The sequence below is a fragment of the Neolamprologus multifasciatus genome, chromosome 16, assembly GCF_963576455.1.
Source record: "Neolamprologus multifasciatus chromosome 16, fNeoMul1.2, whole genome shotgun sequence".
NCBI lineage: Eukaryota > Metazoa > Chordata > Actinopteri > Cichliformes > Cichlidae > Neolamprologus > Neolamprologus multifasciatus.
Genome location: NC_140454.1, coordinates 4,875,770 through 4,890,389, shown reverse-complemented (window position 1 = coordinate 4,890,389; position 14,620 = coordinate 4,875,770). Strand labels below are relative to the sequence as shown.

General features: G+C 41.5%; 1 protein-coding gene across 4 annotated transcripts in view; it reads right to left on the bottom strand.

Annotated features, from left to right (window-relative positions):
• Positions 1 to 13,952, bottom strand: part of cacnb4a (calcium channel, voltage-dependent, beta 4a subunit) — a 39,986-nt gene extending 26,034 nt beyond the window's left edge. The window contains exons 1-2 of one of the 4 annotated variants that reach the window (XM_085135986.1): positions 13,530 to 13,952; positions 12,080 to 12,163 (exon numbers count right to left, since the gene is read on the bottom strand). In XM_085135986.1, the coding sequence (XP_084992112.1) occupies positions 12,080 to 12,163; positions 13,530 to 13,592 (147 nt within the window). In that variant the 5' untranslated portion in view covers positions 13,593 to 13,952. Of the gene's footprint in view, positions 1 to 3,793; positions 4,770 to 12,079; positions 12,164 to 13,529 lie in introns of those variants that run through there. The other 3 variants (XM_085135985.1, XM_085135988.1, XM_085135987.1) reach the window with 3 other exon arrangements.
• Between the last annotated feature and the right edge of the window lie 668 nt (positions 13,953 to 14,620).

Below are 14,620 nucleotides of genomic sequence, written 5' to 3'. Positions count from 1 at the left end.
GCTGTGGCTCATTATCGAAGTGTCAAGTGGCCGGTCTTGAGTCTGTCATGCCACACTCTAACCTTATCTGTCCAGATGCCGAAGCTCGGTCCGTTCTCCCATCTCCAATCATCTTCCTCCCCTGACCTATGTGACTATCAGTCCCAGACTGTAAGACGAAAAGCATTCCCTCCTCAGCACACTCAGCTGGCACCATCACTGCATCCACTAGCTTTAAGGGGTAAATGTCTCTAAGTTCTTTGAAAACCTGGCCCACGTTGGGCCTTTAGCTCCTTATGAACTCACTCTGTTAGATATACCTGTTCACTTGCTCATGAATGCAAATATCTGAGCAGCCAATTCAATGCATTTAGACATCCTACAAAACCATTCAATTCAATTTTATTTATACAGCGCCAAATCACAACAACAACTTATATTGTAAGGTAGACCCTACAATAATACATACAGAGAAAAGCCCAACAATCATATGACCCCCTATGAGCAGCACTTTGGCGACAATGGGAAGGAAAAACTCCCTTTTAACAGGAAGAAACCTCCGGCAGAACCAGGCTCAGGGAGGGGCGGGGCCATCTGCAACGACCGGTTGGGGAGAGAGAAGGAAGACAGGATAAAAGACACGTTATGGAAAAGAGCCAGAGATTAATAACAAGTATGATTCAGCGCAGGGTTTTGGGTATACACCTCTTGGGTTTACAGAGAATGGCCAAAAAAAGAGAAAATACAGTATCGCCCTTAGTACCATCGTACTTAGTACCATCTCAGCACCCTTTAAACGCCAGAGTTTGCTGACTATGTACATTTTGCTTTAGCTTCCAACAGGATGTTACGGAGCCCCGCAGGGGACATGGGAGAAAAAAAAAATTAAGACGGACTTTTGCGAGATCTCGCAAAACAAACTCGGGATCTCGCAAAAGTTTTAGCCGCATTCTTTGGAGGCCGCCAGCTCGAAGCCGACCGGGAGGTCGAGGCACGATGTGCCGGGAAAGCGGTGTTCCTCCCGGCTGTAGTAGGTCTCGACCTCCCGTTAGCTTCGAGCTAGTGGGTGTCAGATCTCCGAAAACGTTGGAGGACTTTTGCAAATATGTGATGTCTTGTAAACCAAGCAGGTATCTGACGTTTACACAACTACATTCACGCCTCAAAATATCTTAAAAGTGTATTTTGTGACCCAGAAAGAGTAATATTACAACTAAGTAGCTGCCGCCATTGTTGGACTTCAACTTTTGCGAGATCTCGCAAAAGTCCGTCTTAATTTATTTTTCTCCCATGTCCCCTGCGGGGCTCAATAGGATGTGTCCTGTCACAAAGTTCAAATAATTTCAAACAGGCTACTTTACCATGAGTATAAGTTCACTGTACTTAAACAGCCAAAAAGCCAATAGATCTCAATCCATGATGTATGCGGTGGAATGGGTGATTTGTTGACAGCGACTGCAAAAACTGTTTGATACTGCGATGTCAAAATGGACCAAAATCCATGAGCAAAGTTTCCAACACCTTTTTGAACCTATCCCACAAAGAATTAAAACAACTCTGAAGACAAAAAATGGATGAAACCTTTGAGTACCAAGGGGTCCAGCGAGTGTATAATGGAAAGACTTGGTTTAGAAATAAACAGTGTCTTCTTCAGGCGCTGCTTCCACGTTTGCACTACTATTTGCAATAGTAAAACTACTATGAGCCAGCGCAGAAGGTTTACTGGGCTTTGTGTTTTCCATAATACCTGTTATAAAGGTGAGTCATGGAGTGAACAATACTGTATGTTTGCAGAAGGGTAGAAAGTGGTTTACATCACTACCAGAAGCTAGGGAAGGACAGTGCCTCTGCAAAAAAAAAAATAATAATAAAAATACTCATATGGAAGTTTCCACCAACTATGTTCAACTGACTCTACATATTACATCATCAGATAAAAATGGATCAAGGCCACAAAACAGAAAGTCCTGCATGTTCTGCTAAACATTTTTAAAATGGACCAAAAATGCTGCTTTCTGGGTAGTCTTGGTTAAAACACTTGTTCTGGATTTTTAATTTGGAGTGTTAATTTTACTTGACTAACATTTCTAATGAAACTGTCCGAGGGCTGAAAAATGTTGAGCTTTGGAAAAGAAGGAGTAATTGTCAAAACAAATGTGGGAAGGTCATAAACGCCAAACACATATTTGTGTGCCAAACAATGTCACTCCAAAACTCTTAAAAATAAGTCACACAAGAGAGCCTGCAGCTTAATATATGCTGGAAATGAAATGAATGACAAGTCTGTGTGACATTCCTGGCTTTAAAAAAAACAAAACAAGCTAAAGATAAGTGCTGATAGCAAACCACGGGATCAGTAAGGTCAAAGGTGTGTTCTGTGACGCTGCCAGTACAGCTAAACATGGAACAATGTGGAACACAGCAGCCCAACAGAGTGCATGAACAAGTTCTCCAGGTTTGATTTAATAGTACTCATTAAAGTACACAGAACCAAAGGCTGCCTGTATTGACAGAAATACTCATCGACTGATTCACTGAAATTGACCAGCAGGCTCAAACGTAGTGTGTTTTTGACTTAGTAGTAATGAAGGAATGAATGGATCCAGTTTTATCCTGTATGAGACAGTTTCTAGAGAGTACTGGGATTTTCCCGAATCCATTTCCCGAGCAGTCTAACTTGGGAGTAAACTGTCTTCAGGCTCATTAGTTATTCTGACGTATAATAATAATAATAAAAAATAAACATGTTATTTCTGGATCTTGCTGTACTATCAGCGCCTAAGAGAGTAGCTAAATTAAGAGAGTTATTTTGGGCACCCAGAGCTTTTGAGTGTAAGGCCTGAAATTTGAGTTTTTGGAAATAATTCCCAATGCAGGAAAGAAACAACAGCAAAGAGAAGCTACTAATACCACACCACCTACAAAACTTGACACATAAAAATGAAGACGTTTTTCAAAGTCGCAACAAACAACAACGCAAACACAGAAAATCTCTCTGTATGCGCTGCAGACAGGACAGAACATGCTAACTCGACTTTTTAGTCTTTATGAGGCAGCCGGTATCTCAGGTGGACTTATGGAAAGGTTCTGACAGATTCTGCCTCAGTGGGATTCCCTCCCTCCTCCCCACCCGGCAGCAGTTTCTATATCCCTTGCCTTTGTAAGCATTTTTCTCTGCTTCCACACATTTTTCTTCCTGTCTGCCTCTTTGTATTAAAGGTGCCTACGCACACTTATCTGTGGCAAAGATGAGAATTCCCTTAATGGCAACGTGTTTCTCGAACATAAAGGCATTCATGCTGCGAGTGACGAATGTAACAGTTGGCGTGCATCAGCACATCAGCATCATGCAGATGGCCGTAGTGAATGCTGATTATGTTTGTTGGCCCTTTCAATAAACCATGATGATGTACAGTGGGGTTTGATAAAGGTGGAGGCACACAGGAATCGTGCAGACATGCTCACAATGCTCATAAACAGAGGCAAACAGCATGCATACCAGCCGATCAGCCATACATGGTAAAGACAATACTTTTCAGCTTTGCAGACAGCCAGCCCAGACAGGAGGAGAACTGGCGTCCAAGCTGATAGTATCAGTGAGAAAACTGTTATTTTTCTTTTTGACCGGTCGAGGAGACATGCACACAAATGCACTCACACACACACCGTTCCTGCCTCTAACTCCCCCGAGATGAGTGCACGCTCAGCCCACTCAAGTCTCAACGCATTCTGTGGGAGTTTATGTATGGATCAAGCAGCCATGACGGAACAGAACAGTGTGGTTTACAAGTGCCAGACGCCGCTCTCCACTCACCGCCTCCGAGTCTTCAAATCCATGAAGGTACAAGTTATCGTACATGGAGGAGTGAGGTTCCCAAAAATGAGCTCTTCAGTGCAAAAATAGTTCGAAACGGCTCAAGATCAACCTGTTCTGGAGAGGATGGATGATGAGGATAGGGGAGTGACAGAGAGCACCAGCAGTCTCTTCCTCCACATGAAGGTAGATGAAAAAGAACCCAGATCACAGAAGAACAACAGATTTATAAAAGAAAGGGGAAAAAAGCTGGAGTCCAGTCTTCTCCTAATGCTGAATTAGATGTTACTGCTACCAGGTCAAACAAGTGTTGTTTCCCATTATAAGGCAAGCTTGGCTATCCCCAGAGGCTGAGCAGACCTGGCATTTCATCTGCCTTCCAAGCTGAGATTGCACGAGCCAATCCCTTCCCCAGCACTGGTTGATGACAGACGTGAGATGCAGGCTGCCGATTGGCCGATGCAGGCTCCAGTCAGCCCGGCTGGCTGTGAATAAGGAAGAGAGAAGAGAAAGAGGCGGGGGCGTCTGCAGCCTGAGAGCATCATTAACCAGCAAGCCGTGTCAATCCTGTCCTTGTATGTGAGCGTGAGGTAATCTTTCACACTAAACACCGACATTTCATTTGCACATGCAGAACAGAAGCGAACAGCTGAGTGATGATACTTAGAACGAGAGGCAGACTCGATGCGATCGAGCTGCTGCTCTGCTACAAGGAGCGCCCGCGTCTTTACAGCTTCATGAACACACCGGAGCCGTAAAAATCAATGTGTAAATATCTGCTACAGGGAGAGTGATGGCAGAGGAGATCAATCAAGAAAAGCTAGAGAACTTCAAATCTACAGTTTGACACCTTTCATGGACAGCATCTGTTGCTATTATAACTACTTTACATGTGAAACAACAGTGCGTTTAAAAAATATAGATTCCTATTTTAACCATCCCATAATTACCACGGGATGTTAAGCTACAAATTAGATAAAGACTTTGAATTCATAGAGCAAACACCTCAGAAATACAAACATACATGAAAATCATTAATAAGGTAAATTACAGTATTTGTTTTGCAATTCATATTTCCCTGCTTTGGCTTTGAGCTTTAAAAGAAATTCTTGATACTATTAATAATAATAATATAAATTTCCCTGTTAAAAATACACAGACACACACACACAGCAATGATCCTACTCAAACAAGTTTGGCACTGGGACGTTGCCATTTGTTAGGCATAGTAGAGCAACAGCACCCTCTCTTGATCCGATAATGCATCTTCATCAACATCGCCACGCTTTGTTCCTTTTCCATTTTTTTTTAAAGCTTGCTCCGAACAAGCTCTTCCCAAAACATCTGATTTTTTTGTGTCTATCCTGCGTGTATTTTAGTGGAGGCACAGAGCCGGGTGCTGCATCCTCATCATTCATTTAGATATTGCTCTGTGTCTTTATTCTGCACAGCAGCTCCCGGCAGACCCCCTCTGGCCCGTGTGGAACAGTAGATCAAAGGGAGACCTTTCAGAATAAAGGTCATTTTATTCAGGCTGAAGCTGCATGAAATATCACATATAAGGGTGCTTTTTTTTTTTTTTTTTTAAAGAAAGAGAGAAATAAAGAACGATGGGAAGCAAAATAGAAAGAGCACAAAGGGTGAAATATGCTTCTGGAGAAAAGGGGGACCATGCTGCCACGTAGATCTGGTGGTATAATTAGATATCACGTGTAACGCGACAGCTCGAGCAACATTACCTCACTGAAAATAAACACATACGCACACAGGCTGCAAAAATGACAAGAAACTGAACTAATAATGGAACAAAGTGGATAAGAGAGGCACAAAGAATTTGTGTTCTTACTCATGTCTCGAGCTGTCACTGTCATCCATTTGAGTTCAGTTAGATCCTTTAAAAATCAGAAAACCTATCAGGGTAGAAGCAGGTTGACTCGTTTAGGCGTTTTATGTCTCTAACAGACGCTGTGCCCAATCAAGAGACAAAATGTAACATCCCAGAGAAACAAAGTGCAAGAAATGTCAGACAAGCCAGAAAGGAACTTTAGTTTCTCAGCTAGAAAGGCACTCCAAGCTGCTCCTACTCCTTTTGCCATTTTCTAAATTAAGCATGCAATCATTTCCAACTGATAACAAAATACCTTTCATTTGTAATTTATGAGATTGTCTCCATCATCTACTCAGGAGGTGCTGACAAACTAGCGTGCAATACCAGCTGCGAGCGACGGCAGCGGTGGCTCGGCCCATCAAGTAATTCACAAATTAAAGGCTGTTGAGTTTAGCCATGTGACCTACATAAGGCGGATTAGCAGTGTGAAGTCTCTTCCTTATCACTTCGCAAGCTGCAAGCTGAAAGATGAGGTTAAAGAGTTGCCTGTGTTTGATGTATCGTGAGTCGGCGAGGCAAATTAAATTTCCGGGACGGCATTATAGGTTTAGCAATGTCACAATGAATTCAATCAATTAACTCTGCGAGCCTTACATTCATTCATGATTCCAAGATTTATTCATGTAAAGTCACGGAACAGATTTTGAGAATGAAAACACAGCGATCCAGGACGTGAATGTGAGATAAGAAATTCATTCAGGCGATGTAACACAGGCAGTCAGGAAATTCGGCTGTGACTAAGAGGTCATTTCTGCTGAGAACATCTATCGGTCCACCAAAATTCATCACTGTACTCTCGTTGTGTCCTCAGGGCATCTCAAAATAAAAGGTCTGCTACGTGTGAAACCCCTTTTCTTCCCGTCATACGATGTCATGTGGTTATGTGAATGCTAGAGCTGGTTATGGGTAGCAAAGCGCAGGCAGTGTTGGGGAGTAACGGAATACATGTACCGCCGTTACGTATTTGAAATACAAAATATGAGTAACTGTATTCCGTTACAGTTACCGTTTAAAAAGGTGGTATTTAGAATACAGTTACTTTGTTGAAATAAATGGATTACACGGCGGTACTTCCCTGTTTCATATTGTGGCGGGTCAGGACTGTTTGGGTTTTGTTTGACAGCTACGTTCTGTTGTTCCAGGCGGCGTTACGGTTGCCATGGTTACAGGGTGACACGCTCTCTCTGTGACTGCGTGTTTCCTGGGTGAGAGAGGCCTTTTTGTTGTTGTTGTTGTTGTGCTAAGCTAATAGGCAGAATGCTACAGGTATAGCTCTAAAGAATGTAGCATCATGGGCAGTGTAGTCCGTGCTGCAGGGAGAATGGACTGCCATACCCGTTATGTGTCTGTGAGCGAGGGAGGGAGAAAAAGGAAAAGTACGAGCTGTCATCGAGCAGAAACGGGAGCTGGAAGCATGTAAATATAATAATAACCACTGCAGCCAAGAAGAGAGCCTGACGAGCCCAGTTGTAAGTAAGCTATTAAGACACGACTGTACACCGTGTTCGTGTTTTCCTCCAAAAACAATAAGCTCTGTTGGAGCAGCCTTTCAACGCCTCTCTCTGTCTCTCGCTAGCAAAGTTGACCCAGACAACAAAGTAAAGCTAGTTTTCAGCTACGAGCCCGACACAGAACCCACCGTATTAGTCAGAGGTCCCTTTACTACGGTTCGGAGCCGCGGACCTTCAGTAACAGTAATAAATCACAGCAATAGTACATTCATGTAGTTGTAAACAGCATGATAATATATTAAGTAATCCAAAGTATTCAGAATACGTTACTCTCATTGAGTAACGTAACGGAATATGTTACAAAATACATTTTGGGACATGGAGTCTGTAATCTGTAATGGAATACATTTTAAAAGTAACCTTCCCAACACTGGCGACAGTGAAGGAAAAACTCCCTTCTAACAGGAAGAAACCTCCAGGCTCAGGGAGGGGTGGGGTCATCTGCTGCGACCGGTTGTTGGTGCTTTTTACTCATTTTTTGTTAGACAGCATAAACCCTAAATTAAATTACGTACATGTACTTGCTGTTAGCAGCACTGTAAAATTATTCCCACTCATATCACCTATCTTTAATACATATGTGTAGAGAAGTGTCTATGTTATAGGTAGTAGAGTCCAGTAGAACTGAAAGACTAAAAAAAAGAACTGTACACAATGTAAATGTGGGACCTTTGAAGGAGATGATCTTTCTTGTCATTTGTTACATATATATTGTTTCATATGAATATGAATTCCTGATAAAATCCCAACCATAGTTCAGAACTGCTGAATGGCCTACCCGAGTACAGACCCAGCTAACCTCAAGAGTTCAGATCCCCTGTTTGAAGGGAGAGTTAACATTTCTTATTAAGCGGTCGATGCATTTAACAATTGCAAAGACCTCCAAAGATGCAAACCAGCAGCTAGTCTTAAAAACAAAACATAATGAGATGCATGAGGGTCAAATAGAGGCAGCCGAAGAAAGAGGTGCAATGAATACAGACAGCTGCAAAACGATTTTGAACAGACAAAAGAACCTGAAAATGTGTGCAGAGACAAAAACTGAACAGAAACAGATGACAAATTAGCATAAAGAGATAGAAAATTCACATTAAAAGAGTTGCTACAAAAATGCTAAGTGACCAGACCAGAGAGAGAAGTGCAAACGGGTTGCAAACAGATGCAAATACAAACAGACAATAAAAAAGCTGAATGTTTCGTCTTCTGCATCTATCCGCATCTTTAAGTCGTTGCTATGGAGGAAAGGTTAAAGGCCTTCTTACAAGTCTGTCTTATAAATAATCCTTTCATGGACCTAAAAGCCTGGCTCAGGATTCGATCAGGTATCCACTCGCCAACAGCACACATAAACATCTGTGTGTAGGTGCTCCGCGTACCATCTGGGAGAATCAGTTTTTTACCACCTCGGCAGCAGATCTGTTCAGTATCACATGGAGTGACTCACTCGTCATCCATATCTCCTGGAACATAATGTCCCTGTATTGTGACACAGCCGTCCATTGGAGCGAACAATTAATTTAACTCATTTTCTCTCATTTTTCTTTGTAAGACAAGCACCAGAGGTCATTCAGAAGACGGCAGACCCCACCTCGCCTTGCCCCGATCCCTGTGGTCTCCTACTTAAATGCACTATTTTCTGTCAATCTTTGGTTATTACACAGATGAAAAATTTTGTATTTGTGCTCCTACTGGTTTGAAGTGGGTGAAGAGCAATATTTATATCGCATTCTGGTGACAGTTGGATTGCTGTTTGCTTATGCTGCCAACACAACCTGTCATATCTTGTCAAACCACACCCACACAGTACAATGCACATTATTCTCTTTTTTTCCCAATCGTAATGTCATTGTAAAGTGAAATACTGCAAGGTTACGAGTGATGTAATGTTACTTCAAAGTAATTTACAGTAAATTACTGACATCTGGCATCACCATCGTTTTACTGTACTGTACAACGTGATTTGTCTTTGGAACCACAATAATTGATCAGACAGTAAAAGGCTGCACTGAACTGTGACACTGCAACTTTTCTGGTCTTTCTTGGACTCTTAACATCACGTAGCCACATTTGAACTGGCCTAAGATCACAATTTGCAACAGAAAAGGCTAATATTTAAAAACCAAATTTTGAAAACGATACAAAAATTCGTATTCGCTTGGATCACGCCTAATCCTTTTCTCCCTCGTTGCAGAGCTGAACAAACTAACATTAATAACTCCAGAGTCCAGGGAAGATTTATAATGTTGACCATGATTCTGTAACGTCCACAAATGATCTGTAGAGGAGGAACGCTCAATAAAAACATTCGATATCTACCTCGGCGGCTGTAAAGAATGCTTTCATCTCACTTTTTTCTCCTTTCATTGAGTTTTTGTTGTAAAATAAATAAAAAAAAATGTTACCTTCTTGTGAAAAGAAAGGAGGAGGTGCAGTTTTCTGCTAATCAACCTTGTCGGCTTGACCCCTGTTGTTGTTGAAGGCTGTTACTATGGATACACGTGGGAATCAAAGAGACAGAGCCCACTCCTTCTCTTCTTACCTGATGACGATCACACCGGTGGTGACACAAATCACAGCGGGGGCGTTACAGAAATCTCTGAGTGTGTAATAAGTAAATGGAGTGGGCAAGAGCTTTCATTTCATTCCACTGTCCTTGTGCTTTACTTTTTGCCTCTCCTTCTTTTTGTCTACTCTTTCTTTCTTTGAGGTCTGTCTGCAACACTGTCTTCTCCACCTTCTTCACTTCCTGTGAGTCATATTATTACTCCAGTGTCAGGCATTCACTAATTAATGGATGATGTTTACACTTTGAACACAAACTGCATTCATTAGTGTGCTGCTCAATAAAATACAGATCTTATATTTTATTTACATTGCTAATCATCTGGTGTTCTGCTTTGTTCAAATGGAATTATGTACAAAAAGATGATTTCTGTGACTAATGGGGGGCTACACCATCATAACTCACATCTGACGATTCAGTTCTTTCTCCAACTTGATTTCGTCTGATTTACTGTATCCCCAAAAAGCAAATGTGACCAAGTTTGTTTGAGGTCAGGTTTGAAAGCATGAAAAAGGGAGAGAAAGAGTGGGGCTTTGGGACAAATGTAGTCACTGATGAACTATTCTTGTATCTTTGCATGGCCTCTGCAGCCTTGGTTACCTTGGTAACTTGTCAGCAGGATGTCAAAGTCCACGGTAAGCACTGTAAAGTAGTCTGGCGCAGACACATTATGAATTAAAGAAAGGACTTAAGAAACCAATTTGAATTTTGTTTTCGCTGTGACATACACAAAAGAGGCGATGCATCCAAACTGTTGCCTGGCGCTGCTCCCATGACTCGTGAAAGTTTGGTAGATGACTCAAAAGCAGGTCAGTTAGCTAAATTCCCAAGTGAGACCAAATCAAGGCCATCTATTCCCTGGACTACAGCAGAGCATCTCCTAGACTGGCAACATGTTATCTGCTGCCACAGTGTTTTCTCTTCACATTCAATTTCCACTTCATATTGGAGCCAAACCCATATGAGTCTAACCAAAAGTTATGTAATGATGGATTGAGGTCAGAAATCAACAGTGGTCCAGAGATGAGCTCTCAAAAACACTTCATTCCACCAGGGATATCTGACAAACAGCAAGTGTTCACCACCCACTGTCAGAGCTGAGGTTTGCATCAATTATTAGTCTTAAGTGCTTCATAGTGTTGTTTATAGCTCTTTAACTCCTTTCCAAAGGACCTGGTAGGCTATTAAAACACAATTAGGATGTTTGCTAACACCATTAATCTCTGGCTCTCTTCCACAGTGTGTCTTATGTCCTGTCTCCCTCCCCTTAACCCCAACCAGTTGCAGCAGATGGTGACCCCTGAGGTTTCTTCCTGTTAAAAGAGTTTTTCCTTCCCACTGTTGCCAAATTGCTTGCTCTTAGGGCGGGGTAATCAGACAGTTGGGGTTTTCTCTGTGTTATTGTAGGGTTTTTACTAGGGATGCAACGATACCAATTTTTTCAAACCGATACGATACCGATACTTGGATCTGAGTACTTGCCGATACAGAGTACAAAAAACGATACTTCTAACACACACACACACACAAATACAATTAATTGGAAGACAGGTTTTATTATATTCCCTGCCGATAAAAAATAAAATCTTAATAAAAATGACCACAAAAAAAATTTCAAGTGAAAAATAAGCACTTCTGTTAAATTATTGCAGAGTCTCCACATTGTAATTTTACAAAATATCACTGAACTATTGGCACTGTCTCGAGCTTTCAGAATAATAAATAAACACTTCTGTTTGGAATAAAATAAATACAAATTAGGTTTGCGAATAAAATAAACTTTTAAATTATTGCAGTGTCCATATTGTAAACAAACAAAATAATTATTATTATATAAATAGTAAAATATAAAAAATTATAAAATAAATAATAAATAAAATAATAATTGCCCCCTAGTGGCCAATCTAAAAAACTACAACAGATATGACAAGCCACCCTCTGATTAATGAAATAAGTTGGTATCGGTTCATGGTATCGGTTAACTTTTACGAGTACGAGTACACACACATTTTACAGTATCGGCCCCGATACCCGATACCAGTATCGGTATCGGTGCATCCCTAGTTTTTACATTACAATATCAAGCACCTCAAGGCAACGGTTGTTGTGATTTGGTGCTATATGACTAAAACTGAATTGAACTGAGTTGCTGCCTAAACTAAAGACGCTCGTCATATGTGTTGCAGCCAGGTGCAGCGCTACATGGTGACGCTTTCATCAGTATTAACCAGATCTATGCCTTGATGAAGCAGACATGCAGTCATTTATGTAGTTTAAGCAGGTTTATGCTTGACCTCTAAAAGTTCAAGTTCATCATGTCCTACCTGTCTGAGGATGAAGCTGGTGGAAGTGGTGCTGCCATCGGACCTCTTCAGTCGACTGCGTCTGGAGTAAGTCCCCCTGTTAGCCTAATGAAGGCAAAACAGACCCGCGAATGAACTCTGCTCTTTTATTTTATATTTGTGACTGTATTTTTGTTGGCCCTTCCCTTTATTTATCCCCCTCTCCTCTACAGGACAAACCCAAGGGCACCTTCCTTTCAGTAACCCCGTTAAAACCAGCATCTCAGTCTCTCTGGTTAAAGTGACGTCGATGCCAAGCAGCTGTCTCTTGTCTGCTGTGATGACCTGATTATAAGAAGCCGGTCTTTTAATGCTTTCTTGGACTGTTACACTAAGGTCTATGATAAGTGCAGCTTTGCGTGAACACTGCCCCGATGTGCGGATTCAGTTTTTTTCTGACCTATTTTCACACACAAGCAATTTGTTTAAGTGCAGCGAGGGCATACTTCACTTGAGCAGAAAATGAGGTGAAATATAGTAAATGGTTGCAGCGCTTGGCTCTTATGACACTCTTCGTGACAGCAGAGGGAGGAATATCACTTTCTGTGATCCCATCTTAAATTTAAATTGCAGGAATGGTCAAACTATAACTTCAGAAAATCACAACACAAAGAAAAGTGCCTTCGCTGCGTATAACGGTCTCTAACGAGGCCACTTTGCTGAGTTCTGTATTTACACACATTCTTTAGTAGATAATATCTTATTTGCCTGATTAATGTAGTGAATGTTCAAAAATTTTCCCCCACCCAGAGTAAAATCCTTAAAGTTAGTGACGTCAGCAGTTCAAAAACACAAAGAAATGTGATTCAAGCCCGAGCCTGAACCATCCTGAGCAGGATGAATTTCTGACCACAAATATTAGGCTACATAGTCTTAGGAAAATTGATTATTTCATTGATTATTATGTTTCATAATATCTGATTCATATCTGATTCTTTCCTGGTAATCAAATAGCAGCACTCCCATTCATTACATTAAGTGCACACACAGTTACATTAACAATCTGCAAATGTTGTAACATTGAAATAATATAGGAGGGGGTAAAGTACCTCCCTTCCCTGGAAAAGTTTTTTAAACTACCTCATGCATCACGAGGTGTCCTAAAGTGCTTAATAATTGAGCACCTAATTTCATTCCTTTTTGAATAAATCAAATTCATGCCAGGCTGCAGATCCCGTGCAATCTCAGTTTGACTAATAACACCTCGAGGACTAGTTAGAGATAATGAATGCATCCTCACCAAGACAACGAGCAGGAGGACTTGTTCTTTTCCAATTATTATTATTATTATGTCAGCGTATTTTGGAGTAAGGGGGCTTCATTATCCCCCCGTGCATAGATGCATATATTTTAAGATTTGTCTTCGCGCATCATTAAAACATTTGCTACAGATTCTCGCTGTTTCACGTCATGTGTTTTTTTTCTTTCCTACCTGAAACACGGGCTTCTGCATCCCCTCTGCTATCCCGTGACGGGTGTAGATGTGCCGGGACATCTCAGCCAGTTCGTCGGTCCAAGGCGGAGGCTGGCGCTCGGTGCCACTCCACTGGAAGTGCCGCTCCTCGGGCGGCGGACAGTGAACCGCCGGCTCCAGCTTTACTCCGATTCACGCCAGCAGAAGAGAAAAGACTTGGACGGCAGCTCGGACGTGTCCTCCTGCAGAGCTTTACGGAGTGGACAGGGCACGTACATCAGATGTAGCCCTCCTCTTCCTCCCACACGCATCACACAGGGTTACAAGAGTGCTGCGTTCAAGGACGAAGTAGAACTTGAGAATTTCGGACACTCAGCGTGTGTCATTTGGAGGGCAGCCGTCAAAAGTCAAACTCAATTAGATAATATATTTAAAAACATTCACACTTGTCTGTATGTCACACGTAAAAAAAGGAAAAAAATTTATAGCCTACTTTATATATGATATTCAACTTAACTCTATCCTCCACAGCAGGGACGTCAGCCTCATTTTACATCCTGGGCCACATACAGATCATTTTCATCTTAAGTAGTCAGTGGGTGAAGATGTTTAACTACACATTTAATCTAGTTTAATATATATATAAAAAAAGAAGTGCAGTTCTAACAGCAAGTCTCGGTTCGTCTACATGATAAATAAATGCTTCTGTAGTAAATGAAAGAAATCACAAATAAATAAATGCGCCGTTGCTGTTCAGACTCTCTTGCAAGTCCAAAATCTATCCCCTCCTTCACATTTTTTGCAAAGCTGTTCAGTGGGCCAGATTTGAATCTTTGCTGACCGATCCTGGTCCCCAGGCCTTATGTTTCACACCACTGCTCTACAGATTTCATTTCACTCTGATTTCTCAGATTGGTCCATACTTGGATGCCAGATTCTTTATCAACTTTTCAGAAGCTTGCGTTTTACAAACGGTCATTTTTGTGATCTATCTATCTGACCCACAGACAAGCAACAAAACGAAGGTGGCTGCAGTAAAGTACTGATAGAGCACCCTCATTAAATCTGGAAGTCTGCACTTCAATCACATCTTGTTTGATTTAAAGTTC